At 42.9% G+C, this 18,239-nt stretch overlaps 1 protein-coding gene across 5 annotated transcripts in view; it reads left to right on the top strand.

Annotated features, from left to right (window-relative positions):
* Positions 1-771: 771 nt before the first annotated feature.
* The window catches only part of kcnc2 (potassium voltage-gated channel, Shaw-related subfamily, member 2), a 111,585-nt gene continuing 94,117 nt past the window's right edge, over positions 772-18,239 (top strand). For 4 of the 5 annotated variants that reach the window (XR_005698187.1, XR_005698186.1, XM_040047045.1 and 1 more), the window contains exon 1: positions 772-2,075. Coding sequence is in view for 3 of the 5 variants with exons in the window: in XM_040047045.1 (XP_039902979.1) it covers positions 1,521-2,075 (555 nt within the window). In the remaining 2 variants the exon portion in view is untranslated. The remainder of the gene's footprint in view (positions 2,076-18,239) is intronic. The other variant, XM_040047046.1, reaches the window with a different exon arrangement.

The raw sequence follows: 18,239 nt of genomic DNA, 5'->3' as shown, positions 1-18,239 counted from the left end.
ACATCAAAAACATAACAGTAGTAAAGGAAAATGCTACACAGAGTTTTATATCAGAGTAAAGAAAACTACATGCAGAGTTGCACGATACTGGGTCATCTGCAATCACAGTTATCCCAGACGATTATAGAATATGAATTTTATATTATAACTGTATGCCACTGAATGTTGTCAAGTATGATTTGCACTTTAAAATGTATATTAAAAAAACAGAACCCAATTTTTATGACACCTATTAAGCTGATTGTGAAAGGAAGTTACTGCCTTCAGTTTTCTCGCTGGTCACTTTGTTTCTTCGTCGGCATTGTGCAAAGATTTTCTTGTCCTTTGTAAAAAAACATAAAAATGCTCCTTTGTGTGATATAAATGTGAAGTCTTTACTTTGGCTTTTCATTTACAAACATACTAAGTGCTGCTGTAAACAAACACTTTCAGGTTTTATTCAGTATCTGAGCCATAATTGTCTCTGTTCAGCTAGATTTTGTAATGCACCACCTGTACAATGCAGAGACAGCTGTTGTTGCTTCTTCTGCCACTGTTAACACAGTTTTGGTTTTGTGGTGGCAGAGGACAGATCAGCTCCTCCGTCCCAGCCTGCCCTTTACGCACTAAAGCTTTAATCGGTGCCCTGGTTACATGATTACTGTCTGTGTGTCGGCCCCTGTTATTCTCCTGTTTAGTTGAGCGTTATGACTAAACTAATACTTACTTTACTGTCACGTGTTTTCGCTACTGTGCGTGTGATGTGCTGTCAGGAGGACAGATGTCTTCTTTAAGGTCAGTATTTCATTCATCTGCACACATTTATAGGCAAACCTTTACAACAGGTGTCTCTGTGGTGTTGCCTCTGCATAAACACACATGAAGTCCTCGTAGATGGGAGTATTTAAACCATCACTCACAGCGAGCTGTGCGATCTGTGCTGAAACTGGAGCCTCCTGGAGGCTCTTTTTCTTTCCTGGGTGGAAATTTCCTCTTCAGATTCTTTGATCGAGTCCAAACCGTGACGGCACGGAAGACGGGCGCAGATCAACGTGCTGATTTTCTGAAGCAAAGAGTGAGGCGGTGCCACAATGGGTGACTTTAATCATGTGATAATATGTAAGGTGTCGACACGTTACACATTTTAAGTAACAAGCCCGACGATGACGAGCGGCTGTGCGTCTTGGACGCCGGAGACGCGCAACGGCATGAGGAGCTCAGTCTGTTTGGAGCCACCGGCTGAGATCATTCATCACTCCCAGCACTGACCGACCGGCCGACTGAACAGATAGCGGGATACAAACAGACTCCTTATGTCTCTGTGAAATATCCGTCAACAAAAGATGGATGTCCTCCTCTCCCCCCCAAAAGATACGACAGCGACGGGTGAGTGAAATCGGAGATGCTGCGCAAGGCGGCCAAAATCCCGGAGCTTTTGTGAACAGGGCTGTGGGTGTGTGCGCGTCAGGCTCGCTGTTAAACCTTCAGACTGCACTCGCCAACTTCCCCCGCTTTCATCAAGTCATGTCTGATACAGAGCGATGGGCAAGTTTGACGACAACGAGAGGATAATCCTCAACGTCGGGGGGACGAGGCACGAGACCTACAAAACCACCTTAAAGACGCTGCCGGGGACGCGACTGGCCCTGCTCGCCTCCGATTCGGACATCGACTCCGTGCTGGATCAGCTGCAACAAGTCCCCGGCTTCATCGAGTACAACGCGCGGACCAACGAGTACTTCTTCGACCGTCACCCGGGCGTCTTCGCCTACGTGCTCAACTACTACCGCACCGGCAAGCTTCACTGCCCGGCGGATGTGTGCGGACCGCTGTTCGAGGAGGAGCTCTCCTTTTGGGGCATCGATGAGACGGACGTGGAGCCCTGCTGTTGGATGACATACCGACAGCACCGGGACGCGGAGGAGGCTCTGGACGTGTTCGAGCTCAACGTGGACAACGGAGACGAGGACGACGAGATAGGGAAGAGGCTCGGCATCGAGGACGTGGCTGCCGACGGGAATGTCAGCCTGTGGAGGAAGTGGCAGCCGGTAATCTGGAATCTGTTCGAGGACCCCTACTCATCCAGGGCGGCGAGGGTAAGAGCGCACCGCTGCGTCTGAGGCTCTCCAAAACACACAATGAGCTCCACTCTGCTAACTCTTTGCCTTTCATTCACAGAAACAAACAGCAGCTCACGCTGTTAAGGGTAGCTCCACAGTTTCACTGCATGAGTCAAATTCACAAGTTGGCAAGTTGTCTCGAAACTTGTCCACCTCCCCCAAAATGTGAGCGTTGCGCTCCTGAAGTGTTTTCTTTGCAACCAAAGCTTTACTGTGAATAGGAAGAATCCATTGCTTTATAGTGAGTCCTGCTGATTTCCAGATTTAATTATGCCACTTTAAAAATAAGCAGATTTTTCCAGTCATGATCAAACAAGGTGCCAACACCGTCAGGGTGGATATTCATAGCAGCAGTGTTGTATCCTGTATCTGTCTCTCAGTGCTTCCTGTTTATCGGCCCCAGCTTGGGAAATATCACTCCATCACTGACACTATTTAGATCACAGCCAGCCTTTTCTAATAAACTGCATCTCAGCAGCACTGCTCCAAAGAAATGTGTGGGACTTTCATCTTTTCTAAAATTAGAGCAGTGCCTCGTGCTGGGAATAATAGTGATGTCAACTTATAGGCCACATGTGGCATCTTCATCTTTCCTTTCTGCTCATCTTTTAGTTATTTTAGACTCGAGCACAATGTGAAATCAAAGGATTTAACCACCTGGCTCACAAGGCTTGTTGTTTACTGAATGTGCAACACCAAGATGTTAGAACCAACCCAGACAAGCACATGCTGCCCTCAGGTGTTATAAATCAATCAGCAAAAGTTTGGGAATAGTTCATTCAGTCTCTCTGCAGAAGTCCACATCTGGAACAGCTGCCTGTCTGCTTTCAGAGCAGGAGCTGTGGTAAGCTCGCCTCAGGCTGCTGGTATATTCTGGGGCAAATTGTTCCCTCATTGGCTGATTGATGTGCTGTAAGAGGGAATATGAGCAAGTTGTGATGTCATGTTGTGTAAATGGAAATGATGCCTCACAAAGTCTTCAGGATGTCTCAGACAGCATGCTGCTGCTGCACAGGTTTGAGTGATGTAGGTGATTTGAAGGGTAATTAAACACAAAGACAGCGACGCAGGAACAAAGCGCTCTGGCGAGGTTTGATCTAAGTGTCAGGGCAACAAACATCTGACCTGACATCACTGTTCAGGGTGTGGTTAGAGGTCAGGGGGGCTGGAAGTTTGGAGCTCCTGAAGTGCTCATAGCTGAGGCCACATTTATGATATATATACAAACCAGGGCTCAAATCTGTCACATATAAATGAACGGCATCATGTTTCACTGTGCGTGGTTAAAGGAACGTGCCAGTATCACATTATTCTTCCTCCACTCGTACCTGAGTGACCTGGCATAATTTACAGTTCAAATGAAACCTTGTTTATGTCGTGCTGGGACTCTGTGCAGTCTCTCTGCTCATGCACTGTCTGACATTTTTAACTAACTGTCTTCTGATTCGCTGTCTCATAAATGTAAGGCAGATAGTACTATCATGAGAAGACTACATCAATCATATCGGATGTGTTTGACATCAGAGAGCCACAGATAGAGAAGAAAACTGTCTGAAACGAAGCTTTTACAGTAACAGTATATTGTTACTGTTACATGCATATATTATGTATAGAAAAAGGCATGATAAATTAGGTCCACTTTGTTGTAATGGAGCTGTTTGTTGTAACCACAGTGAATGAAAAAGAAACATAAATAAAAAAAATGCAGTGCTAAAAACTGTGGACGTGAATCAGAGTTCTGCTTGACAGTATTGTGATATTTTGCAATGCCAGTGCCACTCCTCACACCTCCTTCATCAGCCTTTCAAAAAGAGCATTTTGTCTTGGTGTCCATTGTTGCTGCAGCTGCTGTGTCAAAGCTCTGATGCCAGCTTGTTTCTCTCTGCGACACCAGCGGCACTACTTGATCATCCATCTGTGGATTTAATAAAACTATTTGTTTCAACACACTGTGATCTTGATGTTAGTACAAGATTAATATTTCTCTTAGCATTATTTAAAATAAATACATTTTGAAAAAATACAGGCAGCGCAGTAAGCACAGCAACAAGAACGTCCTGGGTTTGAATCCCCACAGCTGTGAGTGGTTGTGTGTCTCAGCCTTGTGACAGGCTGGCCACCTGTCGCCTCGCGTCCTGTGCTAGCCGGGATAGGCTCCAGCACCCGCCACCCTGGAGAGGATGGATAGACTTGAATATCTGTTAGCTGATATTGTTTTTATTTCTTTCTGGAGTTGGTTTTCCCACATTTGTAAGTTTTTACAGCATATATAATATCCAAAATGTCAACAACCACTGGTCTTTAAACCGGGGACAAAATCATCTCAGAGAAGATCGGCAAATAAAAAGGTGGTGAAGGCTCCTGCAGTGCCACTTGGAAACTGAATATCCTCACCACGGCACGATTGTTGCATCCAGTACAGCCCTTTAGCTTTTTCACCCATAATCCTCGGAGGCTCTGAAGGCGTCCGTAAGTCAGGCACAAATGCTCCGCCCACAGGCTGATATTAGGCTAGATATAACCTACAGCTGAGGGAAAATATGCTTTTATCTTTTTTGGTGAAAACATGTAAGCACAAAGTAGATTTCTGTGCTTCGAGCATTTATCGTACCGCGTCTGTACAGAACAATAAGAGCTGCTGTTATATATTCACCACACATCCTGCTCATTGATAAATTTCCCCTCAGTATGTTTGAGCGTTTGCTTTTCCTTTCGTCAGTAAGCTGAATCAGGCTCTGCCTTCTCCACGCAGCAGCTCGTCCATCTAAAAAGAGAACAGCAGAGTCCGTTTTCACCATTATATCATTCCTCCTCTTCAGCGTCTGCAGGACCACCATGAGGCTGATGTTTAAATAAAGAAAGCAGTGTTGTTGCCTCGCACAACAACTCATCAGACAAAGTTTGCTGTAACAGCAGGTGATAAGGCAAACATACATTTCTTAATTATGTTGTACTGATACGCTAATTCTATCATAATTCTGTGGTGAGATAAGAATTGTTCCAGTTTTGAAAACTGTGAAAAATTGCAGAAAAGCCAGAATATCAGTGTAAATTTGTTCACTCGTGGAATTGCTACGAGCCCATGTTCTCAGGTCAGAGGAGTCCTCAAAGATCAGCAGGAAATGTAAATGTCCTTTCACTCCTCATTTCAGAGTCTGACTCTATAATTTTACCAAAGTGGAGGTGCTGGGCAGGATGAGAGTGTGTGGGTGGGCAGGTGACCTCGCCCCAGATCGCTTGTCCTCCTCTTTCAGTCCATCAACAGACTTTGAGCGAGGATGATGGCAGGGAATTTTTCCTGTGTGTGAAAAGGCTGACGTTCCCACACCCGCTGACAAATTTGAGCTTGGATTTATTTCACATCATTAATCTGTAAATGGAAACTCTAACTGATGGGGACAAAATTCAATCTTTCCAGCCTTTTGTTCCTCCAGACGTGGCTGCTAATTTCTTGGAAGTGTTTCTTGGCGATTACCCTGCTGACAGAGGAAGGAGCAGACGTGTAACAGAGGTAAATATTGAGTTAGTCTCCGCGTCGCTTTAGTAGCAGGACGGAGTAGATGGAGATGAATGCTCGTGTTTACAACACGCATACGTCTGTCTTCCTGTAGCAACACTAACCAACCGTATTTTCCTGCCACCAGTACAATAGAGAAGCATCTGCTTCTACGAGCGCCTTCAAACCTTTATTGTCTCCATGAGAATCACATTCCCTCACTGTGATGTGATAATTGCAGCCTTTTTCTTCTTGTTTAAAGCACTCCTGTAGCATTAAAGACCAGCTGGCGTATGGTTAACCTGATAATACAACTCTTACACAAGTGTTAGGTGTGTGCCTGAAAGAACCCCCTCAGGGCATTAATCTACTCCCTGACAAGGTGTTAAGGAGAGAAGGAAGGGAAATGATCCTCCAAGGAAAGGAAGCATGTCGTTTGAGTTCACCTCCAGCCCTGACACCACAGCGGGGACAGCGTTAACAGTGAAGTGCTCTTTAACAGCAGGAAGATGAGACGCGACTGGATCCTGTTTGTCGTCACTGTCGATTTGGTTTATGTCATTTAATAGAAACAAGTAAACTTTCATATGTTCTGTTTTCATTTTGATGGTTATCTCATAGCGCATGAAAAACATCAGATGTCAGCCTCGTGTACGACGATCCACCACAGACCAACAGGAATTTAATTATATATATGAAAAACAACTTTTCCTTAATTTTGTGAGATTTACTGCTAACGATGAAGTTCCTCTCGTTGGACTGAAAGTCCCCGTGGTGTCTGTCAGACTCACTGCCACATTACACGTGTGCATTAACCTAACGCAAAATTTCAGCTCTTCTTACATTCATTTGGAGATTATTTATGTTACAGCTGTTACAGTTTTTAGTTAGGAAACCTGTAAATGTAACTTCAAGTCCCGCCACATTACTATTACTCTACACTGTGTCCTTACATATGCAGAGCTCCCCATCGTCAAAGCAGTGTTGTCAGGTACAGCCAGCTAGCATCAGCCCTAAGCTTCAGGCTCACTGTAATCAGCAGTGTGGGGCATTAGTCTGTGTATAAGGATCGTAATATTCAGGTCAGGTAATCACAATCTATTATGACATAAATCTAATCAAAGCTCATTTCCAGTGTAATTTTCAGTGATCCACCACTAAGAACCCAGCCTGCTGTACAGCATTGGTTACATATGGCTAATGCATCTGTATCGCAGGGTTAACAAGAAGTATAGTCCCTTTGCTAGCAATTGTTACAAACTGAGTAAACACAGAAAGAATGAGTGCATTTGACTCAACAGCCATCCAGCATTTTGGCTGTGCTGCGCTAAAACGAGTTTAGACAGCAGAGGAATGAGTTGTTTTCACCTGCAGGTGGTTATTTCTCAAAAAACTACAGTTAAAAGTCACTTGTTCCTTTGAACATAAAGATCTTCTAATGCAACTACACTGCAGTGAACAGGGTTTAAGAACCAAAGTTCTGACTCTGTAAGCATATACAGCAGTAGTCTAAGGAGCTTGGAAAGAAAAGCGTCTGGACTTGTTGAAGTCACATCCTGGGCCATCTGATCTCAGGAATTCGCATGATAGGGTGGGGCCAGGTTTCACAATGAGCTCACCTGAAACTCTGGCTGATTGGGGCCCACACCCAGTTTCACACCTTGGCTCAGGCGATTAGAGGATCATCAGGGGGTCCTTTTGTCCCTCTGTGGGGGGAAACTCCCACTAGGTTTATATCTGGGACTCTCCACCATTTGACCTTAGAACTGAAGAAGCTTCTCGGATGAGAGGTGAAACGTCTTCAAGTAACTTAAAGAAGTCCAGACGCTTTTCTTTGCAAGCTCCTTTGACTACGATGACCTGGATGACTGAGAACCTTCACAGATATATACAGCAGTAGATGATTTCCACATATTTTTCCTTTTGTAGTTGTAGGTGATAAATATTACCTGCTGAGTAAAACGTCTCAGGGTTGTGATCTGCTGCAGTCCCAGTTTTCTTTCTAACTCACTGTGTTCAGAGACCCATAAATCAAAGACAAGCTGACATCCATCCTGCGACAGGGTTCACCTCTGTGCTGGGTGCCATGCACGGCGTGATGTTGTAAGGATTTTCAGGGGGTAGCTTTGGCCAAACGAAGTGCACAGCTAACAACCGAACACTTTCTTTATATCCAGGGAACATGTCAATAATGTGAGTTATAACTAGAGATGACACGATACCACTTTTTTATGTCCGATACCGATATCATAAATTTGGATATCTGCTGATACCGATATGAATCCGATATAGTGTTTTTAATCAATAAAACAGTTTTTTTAATATCTTGCTGCATTTTGTGTAAGTTCATACTCAAGTTTAAATAAACAACAACGCTAAAGCTATTCTGTTATACCTGTATGCAAAAAATACACTGCACCCAAAATATTTCATAGTTCAGCAAAACTGATCAATCAAATGAACTTAAACCTACTCCAGCCTCCCTATTCTGGTATTTTAAAGAGTAAGCAACCTAACTAACAGGGTTGCAAACTCCCAGCAAAAAAAAAATAGGGAACCACCCTCCACCTCATGATGCTTAATCAATGTAATCAACTTTAATTTGATGCAGTGTGGGAAAAAATGCACAGAAATAAATAATTTTTCAAGAATAATTAAATAGATTCAACATCTTTCTTCAACAGAACTGCAGACTGCACAGATGGTACCTTCCCAAAGGAAAAAGTACTATAGCTTACTAGGGTATATTAGACTTAACAGTTACTACAGTTGGGCAAAAAAGTATTTAGTCAGCCACCGATTGTGCAAGTTCCCCCACCTAAAATGATGACAGAGGTCAGTAATTTGCACCAGAGGTACACTTCAACTGTGAGAGACAGAATGTGAAAAAAAAATCCATGAATCCACATGGTAGGATTTGTAAAGAATTTATTCGTAAATCAGGGTGGAAAATAAGTATTTGGTCAATAACAAAAATACAACTCAATACTTTGTAACATAACCTTTGTTGGCAATAACAGAGGTCAAACGTTTACTATAGGTCTTTACCAGGTTTGCACACACAGTAGCTGGTATTTTGGCCCATTCCTCCATGCAGATCTTCTCGAGAGCAGTGATGTTTTGGAGCTGTCGCCGAGCAACACGGACTTTCAACTCCCGCCACAGATTTTCTATGGGGTTGAGGTCTGGAGACTGGCTAGGCCACTCCAGGACTTTCAAATGCTTCTTACGGAGCCACTCCTTTGTTGCCCAGGGCGGTGTGTTTTGGATCATTGTCATGTTGGAAGACCCAGCCTCGTTTCATCTTCAAAGTTCTCACTGATGGAAGGAGGTTTTGGCTCAAAATCTCACGATACATGGCCCCATTCATTCTGTCCTTAACACGGATCAGTCGTCCTGTCCCCTTGGCAGAAAAACAGCCCCATAGCATGATGTTTCCACCCCCATGCTTCACAGTAGGTATGGTGTTCTTGGGATGCAACTCAGTATTCTTCTTCCTCCAAACACGACGAGTTGAGTTTATACCAAAAAGTTCTACTTTGGTTTCATCTGACCACATGACATTCTCCCAATCCTCTGCTGTATCATCCATGTGCTCTCTGGCAAACTTCAGACGGGCCTGGACATGCACTGGCTTCAGCAGCGGAACACGTCTGGCACTGCGGGATTTGATTCCCTGCCGTTGTAGTGTGTTACTGATGGTGACCTTTGTTACTTTGGTCCCAGCTCTCTGCAGGTCATTCACCAGGTCCCCCCGTGTGGTTCTGGGATCTTTCCTCACCGTTCTCATGATCATTTTGACCCCACGGGATGAGATCTTGCGTGGAGCCCCAGATCGAGGGAGATTATCAGTGGTCTTGTATGTCTTCCATTTTCTGATGATTGCTCCCACAGTTGATTTTTTTCACACCAAGCTGCTTGCCTATTGTAGATTCACTCTTCCCAGTCTGGTGCAGGTCTACAATACTTTTCCTGGTGTCCTTCGAAAGCTCTTTGGTCTTGGCCATGGCGGAGTTTGGAGTCTGACTGTTTGAGGCTGTGGACAGGTGTCTTTTATACAGATGATGAGTTCAAACAGGTGCCATTCATACAGGTAACGAGTGGGGGACAGAAAAGCTTCTTACAGAAGACATTACAGGTCTGTGAGAGCCAGAGATTTTCCTTGTTTGAGGTGACCAAATACTTATTTTCCACCCTAATTTACGAATAAATTCTCTACAAATCCTACCATGTGAATTCATGGATTTTTTTTTTTTCACATTCTGTCTCTCACAGTTGAAGTGTACCTCTGGTGCAAATTACTGACCTCTGTCATCATTTTAAGTGGGGGAACTTGCACAATCGGTGGCTGACTAAATACTTTTTTGCCCCACTGTATATACAGTAATGGACTTCTATATATTTTACATCAGATTAAAACTTTGGGTGTAAGATTCAGATAATTATTTATTTAAAGCTCGACATTTTAAATGAGAATAAGAAAGAAAAGTATGTCTTTGTGCCCCCTTTCCCTGTTCATGCCCTATCGGCCCCCCTGGCTCCAGGTGGCAGTCATCCCAGGCCTCAGTCAGGAGGAGAGGGCGCTGCTCTTGCGGCGACCAGCAGGTTGTCTCTGTCTGTCAGTGTCAGTGTTTTAACTTTTTTTTATTTCATTCTTTTATTCCTTTATTTTATTTTATCTTATTTTTTTTTGCCTGAGGAAATCCTATAGCATCGGCTTGTGCTTTGTGGAACTTCTTTTAATGAAGATGGGTTTTTTTATTTCGCATGGTTTTATTGGCAATCCTGACGGTTGTTTGGAGTCAGTGCTACTCTCAAACAATTACACATCATTGCTTGGTACGGTAATATGTCCCTGAATAATAATACCAGACTTAACAACCTGGTTAAAGTGTCTGGCAAGATTTCAGGGAGGTCTCAGGTCCAGCTTGTGGACTTTTATAACAGGCAGGTGCTGAGGAAGGCAACCTCTGTCCTGTTGTGTTCAGATCATCCTCTCTTTAATGATTTTCAACTGCTTCCATCAGGTCGTCGTTATAAAGTGCCTGCAGTGAAGACAAAGAGACATAGACTGTCTTTTGTACCTAGTGCTATTATCATGGCTAATAACACTAAACCATAAGCGTTGTTGCCATTGCACATTGTACTTTTTTGATGAAAAATCTAGGTTGTTTTATCAGGCTTATATTATATTATCTTGGTGAGTGTATGTGACGTGTTGGTTGTCTGTTTGTTTGTTTGTACGGACATACTGCAAATCAATTTCCCGTTAGTGACAATAAAGTTACCATTGACCATTGGCTAAGCTTTGCTAGACCCGCCCCTGCACAGTTACGTCAGCTGCGTAGAAAAAGATCCTGGTGTAGAAAGTAATATTAAATAAATTCTAACAACAGCTTATCTTGATAAACGTGCTGCTGTTGTTCAGCCGCTGGTTTCCTCTTTCTGGCGCGAAGTGAGCAATAAACAAACAAGAGAGACAGACTCAACAGAAAAGCCGATCAGCTGATCCTTGATCAGTTTCATGATTGAAGTAGCAGCAAGAAGACGCAGTCGCTCCATATATCGGTTGTTAAGCTTAACGCTGGAATGATTTACAAACATTCAGAGATGAACTTACACACTTGCTTTACTTCTCTCTGGGATAACTTCCTCGGAGATGAAATGCTGGTTTGGTAGCGAGGCTACAAACACACACAGCCGCTCTATCACGTGACCCACACTGCTCCGACATGCTACGGTTATGAGCCGAGTTACGCCGTGTCGCAAGTTTTGTGAGGTGCTTTTTTGATATTTAATGGATCGATTACATTTTTTATTTCTCTCTGATATCCGATCCAGTAATTTAAGTCAGTATCGGACCGATACCGATACGTAATATAGGATCGGTCCATCTCTAGTTCTAACACTGACCTCAGACCTCTACACTGCATTTCAATGAGCAAGCTGGATGAAGAAGCAACAGCTGGATGTGAACTGGGATTGTTTCTGGTCACAGTCACTGAAACCACAGAGGTGAACCCTGTCACAGGAGCATATCTGCTTTACCTAATTTTATGCCCTTACATTTGTAGATGTTATTGAGTTTTGTGCTCTTGGAAGCAACTGACCTCTCTAGTGTGCAGTATCATCGTCTTGTGACAAAAACAGGAAAACTGATAGAAAATGCAAATTATATTCAATTATGTTAAATTGTGTGTTCATATGATATAACCTTCAAAACTGTTATGCTTTCCTTAATAATCTCAAAAAATCTCAGTCCTTGTATTTTTTATTGAACAAATACGTTTTCATTTCTGATTGTCCCTCTACAGACACAAACTTAGAGATGTTCCCTAAACCCCGAGTCCGCTAGGGTGACCTATCATATATTCAGTACTGAAAGTAACTAAAGGTAATACTGGATCTGTGAAAGAGTGATAAAAGAACTATCTGGGCTTTAAGTGATGATGTATGAACCCTGCTTCTGGGTCCAAACTACTCAGAGTTTATTAAGGCTGTTGTGTTTTTAACATGTTTTAATGCTTTGTATCTTGTTCTATTTAATCTCAAAAAGCCCCTAAAAACAGTCGGTGATCACTGTCGGCCTCTCTCCGTTTTTAAAGCTCAGTTTGTAAGCCCTTACGATGCAACTACAGCCCAGCCCATGCAGCAGTATATGAATGACTAACCTCGTATTGACTATGTGCACGAGACAATGCTAACTTCCTGGTTTGAGACTGGATGTGGGGTTGTGCATTTCCGGTAGCTTTACTTTGCGGTCAATCGCTACTGCGAAGCTATACTCCAAAATCATGTCCAAAACTCGAAAACGGAAAGATCGCGTTAAGTTACAAAGAGCAGAAGGTGGGAACTCTCACCGCTGTTGTGTCACAAAAAATCTAATGATCAGTTTTGATGTTTAAAGAGTTTAGATCGATCAGTTGTTTACATCACTCAACACAAGCAGAACTGCATCACTGCAGCAGAAGACACATCGTCCACATTCAGAAGCACATCTCTGTATAGTGACTGGTCTTATGATTTAAACAGGCAAATGTTCAGCATTCAAACTACAGGTGAAGAATAGTCAAACCAGATGTTTCCCCATTATGTCGAGATCAGCTAGTCAAGTACACACCTACACAGCATGTTAACAAACTGTGAAAAAAGCCACACAAAAATGAATGATTGCTGGTAACGGTTTCTATACATTAGTATTTACGAAGGGTATGTTGTGATTTACCTTCAAAATTACAGCGGTCCCTCGCTATAACGCGGTTCACCTTTCACCTCGCTGTTTCGCAGATTTTTTAGTGCAAGTTTGCTTGCTTATTTTTACGTCACATTGTGTCCTGCGTCCTGATCGCTGCAGACGATCTCCTCCGTGACGTCTCTCAGTACAGAATCGCTGCATCGATCGCTAGCAGTGTGACTCTGAAGTGCAGTACTGTATGTCCACGATGTCCACGAAACGTTTTGCACCGTCATAAAATTGGCTCCTTGATTTCACCTATCGCTGGTTATTTTTAGAACATAACACCCGCGATAAACGAGGGACAGCTGAGAAATATAACATTTGAATCCCTTTTCTCTTTTGCTCTGAGGCGCGGGGGAAAAATATCGACAAGTCGATGAACATCATTTACAGATATATTGGGTAAATGCCCAAGACATCTATAGAAATGTTAATCGCTACTTGATTCATTCATTTGCTTAACTTGTTTTGGACCGTAAACCAGGCGCGAATAGGACACCGGAAACAAAGCTCCCCACAGGAGTTTCCGCACCGGAAGTAGCATATGCTAATGTGCACATAGTCAATTGTGGATGGATTATCTCAGTTGTTCTCCTGACTGAAGTCTGGTCCGTTTACAGCATCCTGCCATGCGATTGCATTTGTCTCTAACCATCAGGAACCCTCACGCTAACTTTTATCGAGTGGAAAAAAGTTAGCGTTCATCCTCCAGCTTCACAGTTAATGTTATGCTAACATCCCTCTGTTAGCATAGCTAGCGATCACGTAGCACATCATTATATACCAGCTAGCTCAACTTCAGTGACCCTACAAATGTCACTGCTGTTTAGTTTTATGTCTTCATGCTTTACAAATAAAGGCCATTTTTCATTTATGTTGGAAGTGATAGCAGAGCTGTACGTTTGAATTTTTTCAGAAATCTCTCAGTCAGAACATGCTATATCATGTTTAGGTGGAAACTAGCGAGCTAACTTCCTGCTAACTTCTAACTCCGTTAAATTTACTAAATTCTGTTTTCGTGGATGCCTGGATGTTAAACTTAATTGTTACACCTGGTAGAGCAGCAACGCTGATCATTTTATTACAGATGAAAGAATTTAGACGACTTTCAGTGATGCGGCAGTGTTTGTTTGACTTTGGGACCTGAAGCAGAGTTTGGGCTCAGGCACGGCTAATGATGTCACACTTAAAGACTGGATAAGCCACTGGGGAGATATTTTGGAAAAAATTTGTGATTGCTCACCGAGCAAAAGTTCTTTCCGATCATTCAAAGTCTTTAATGCTCGCAGATGGCAAATGCTGTAAAAGCATGTCCCATAATAAATGCACTATTTCACAAATGGACCGAGCAAAAACATCCACCTTGCAAACAGTGCTACAAATTTAAGGGTAAATTGCTCGATGTTTAGCTGATAGATTCAGTTCTATTCAGTTTTATTTATATAGCGCCAAATCCCAACAATAGTTCCCTCAAGGTGTTTTATATTGTAAGGTAAAGAGGTACATTTTCAGATGCTATAGTTTTGTCTTGCACAAGATCATTTGTTTACAATGATATCACAACGAGTGTGGCAATTCTCCACATGACAGCTTCATTAACAGCAGAATGAGTGGCACCAGGGCATAGCTCTGTGTCAGATCAGCCGTCTATAGCTGTCAGAAAGCCTTTCATGTGTTTGTCTCTGCAGGTAAGCTCAAATCCCAAAGTCTGAGCTGCTCCTTTAACCAGCTCGTATGCGAGTGTTCATGTGCCAGCAGTCAGTGGTAGCAGGCGTGTTTCTCTGAGCTCCCCACACTGTTTCTATTGTTGTAGCCATCCTGTTCTCTTCTCACTCTCAGTGCTGTCTCTTTAATCTGCATGCAGTGTGTTTTAAGAGTGACTGTCAGCATGTCCACTGGTGTGTGTGTGTGTCTCTAATAGTAGGAAGTCTGAACATTTCTGGTTGATTATGATTCTGAAAAGGAAAAGTGAATGTATTTTGGTTGTGTGTCTCTGTGTGTATTTGTGTTAACCTGTTTGTTTGTCCCTCTCATGTTTCTGTAGTTGGCCATGGCTGGATTAGGAGGGTAACAAAAAAAAGAACAAAACAAAACAAAAAAGCCCACCCACTAGCTTTTCCATTTCCCCTGTGTATGCTTTGAGGCACAGTTTTAAATGATGCCTGACTTTGTTGTGCCCCCCACCCACACCCCACACCCCCAATTCTTCACAAACGCCTCACCCATCCACCCACGCCCACAGCCCCCATTTTTCCATGATCCCATCTGAAACCGCAGCTTGCTTTCTGCCACTTAAAAGGTTAAAAACCCAAACCGTCTGGGTGCCGCCTGCCGCACGCCTGAAGATACCGAAGCCAGGCTGCACGCTCAGCCTTCCTGTTGTCATGGCAACATCATTGCTCATCACCACGGCCTGTTTTCATTGAGATGTGTCCGGTCCGTGAAACTGATTGATTTCAGAAACCTGCTCGACCGTGAACCCTTAATGTTCAGTAACCCCTTGCGTGCTGGCTTGTTAGTTCTGTGATGCCAAAAAAAAAAAGGGTGTTTGAGAGTCACTTGCACAACAGATCTGCATTTGCATGTCTCTTTAACTGTTTTCTTATCACTGTGAGAGGTGACACATGTTGATTGTGATGTAGCTTCTTAACTTTTTGTCACTGTCTGTCTGAGCTACAGGTGTACAGGCCCTTGTGCCTCATCAGAAACACTTGTTGAATCCTGTTATGCAGAGTTTGAGGCTGTAAGACAGGAAATGTTCCTGATCCACTGCAAACAGACTGCAAGGCCACGCTGAGTAAATAGAGTCTGACGTGTAAACAGTAGCAGACCTGACACTGGGTAGGAGAACAGGGCGAATGGCTGCCCGAGTGTGGGTGGTGACGGCACGCCGCTGGGCATGTTTGTAGCCGCTGCCAGTCACGTTAATCTGCCCCGCCAATCATCATCCTGCGCTGCTTTGGTGGACTATAATAGCTTGTGTGCAGGGGGGAGCGTGGGGGGCTGCAGCTGTGGTAATTAGTTTAGTATGAGTAAGATTAGACATATAGAGGAAACTATCCTAAAATCATTGAGGAATATTAGATTTTTCCACATTTTTATTCAGTATCCCATGATCCCATCTAAGGAATTATGTTATAGGTCACAGGTGTTACACAGTCACCCCTGAAAAGTTTTGGCTTTTGTCCTGATCAATGGGGGCGTGTCCACAGGGAGGTCATGTGATGGTACCGCCCTCCAAACTATGTCTGGACCCTCACTAGCCCATCTCAAATGGCTTTGGGCTAGAGTCGTTTAGTCTTACGATGCATCAGTGATAGAAAGTACTCAAGTACTTTACTGAAATGCAGTTTGACTATATTCTAGTATTTCTACTTATGATATGTGCTGCTTCTTTTACATTTCATAACATTCACTTTAAATCATTGTTTACTAATTTGTCTGAAGATTATAAATAAAAATACTTCTAACATGTTATATTATAAAATGCCACATAACTGTATATAAGCACATGAGATACTGCCAGGAGCTGAAGACCCATCTATTATTTGCTTTATCACAGTCAAACAGAACATTTTGTATCCAAACCCACCAGACCAATCAGAATATCAAGCATTTGATAAATAAACACCTTTTTGTGCTTGGATAATAAAGTGGCTTCATCACTTTTGTGTTTTATGAATTGGCAAATAGATTAGCAAAGCGAATATTTATCCTTTGTGAGAATGCAGTGAGCATTCACCACCAAAAAGATGATTTGGAGGATTGTGCTGTTGTGCACAATCAAAAGCAGAGGTAAGACAGAGCCTTTTGGATAGTTTATGACAGAGAGTGTTCAGCATGCATGGTTGGATCCCTTTCCTCACAGGTCTCGCTGTTTGCTATATGCAGGTCTTGCACTCTCGGTCTTTCTGACAGACTCACCCTTTCTCACATATTCACAGTCACAAGCATTTCACTGAAGAACACAGAGACTTTTAAATTATTACCTCGCAGATGAAAGTGCCAGCTGTGGCATACATGATGACTGTCACTCTAAGACGCTAATTTGGGTTTCCGTCATTCTCTCTCTTTGTAATAACTGTTGAATATTCACGGGGCGATTTGAAATCACTTTTAAAAATAATGTTCTTCATGAATTTTTTTTATCACATTTTGCTTGGAATTATTTTTAGTAACTGTTAGTTCTGACATATTTGTCTTTAATCTTCACGCTTTGCAGTCAGTTGTTTAAAAAAAAAAATCCCAGTTGATGCAACGGCAGTTTGAAAGAAAGAGAAGTAGTGGACTGTGCGTAATAACTTCGGTGGAGATTCAATTCAATTTTATTTATATAGCGCCAAATCTCAACAAAAGTCGCCTCAAGGCGCTTCATAGATACAGAGAAAAACCCAACAATCATATGACCCCCTATGAGCAGCACTTTGGCGACAGTGGGAAGGAAAAACTCCCTTTTAACAGGAAGAAACCTCCAGCAGAACCAGGCTCAGGGAGGGCGGGGCCATCTGCTGTGATTGGTTGGGGTGAGAGAAGGAAGACAGGATAAAGACATGCTGTGGAATTGCAGCATAACTAAGGGAGGATTCAGGGTCACCTGGTCCAGCCCTAACTATATGCTTTAGCAAAAAGGAAGCCTAATCTTGAAAGTAGAGATAGTGTCTGTCTCCTGAATCCAAACTGGAAGCTGGTTCCACAGAAGAGGGGCCTGAAAACTGAAGGCTCTCCCTCCCATTCTACTTTTAAATACTCTAGGAACAACAAGTAGGCCTGCAGAGCGAGAGTGAAGTGCTCTAATAGGGTGATATGGTACTACAAGGTCATTGAGATAAGATGGGGCCTGATTATTTAAGACCTTGTATGTGAGGAGCAGGATTTTGAATTCAATTCTGGATTTAACAGGAAGCCAAAACAGGAGAAATCTGCTCTCTTTCTAGTCCCTGTCAGTACTCTTGCTGCAGCATTTTGGATTAGCTGAAGGCTTTTCAGGGAGTTTTTAGGACTTCCTGATAATAATGAATTACAGTAGTCCAGCCTGGAAGTAATAAATGCATGAACTAGTTTTTCAGCGTCACTCTGAGACAGGATATTTCTAATTTTAGAGATGTTACACACATGGAAGAAATATATTTGTTTAATATGTGCGTTGAAGGACATGTCCTGGTCAAAAATGACTCCAAGGTTCCTCACAGCGTTACTGGAGGCCAAGGTAATGCCATCCAGAGTAAGAATCTGGTTAGATACCATATTTCTAAGGTTTTCAGGGCTGAGTACAATAACCTCAGTTTTATCTGAATGTGGTCGCCCTCAATGGAGCAGCTGGGAAAAAAGACCACAAGGTTCCTGCATTTCATGTAAAATACATACAGTATGTGGAAGGCAGTTGGCATGATGTGCATTTGATTGTGAA

The sequence above is a fragment of the Simochromis diagramma genome, unplaced genomic scaffold, assembly GCF_900408965.1.
Source record: "Simochromis diagramma unplaced genomic scaffold, fSimDia1.1 OVJJ01000331.1, whole genome shotgun sequence".
In the NCBI taxonomy this organism is placed as follows: Eukaryota; Metazoa; Chordata; class Actinopteri; order Cichliformes; family Cichlidae; genus Simochromis; species Simochromis diagramma.
This window is presented reverse-complemented; position numbering and strand designations above follow the sequence as displayed.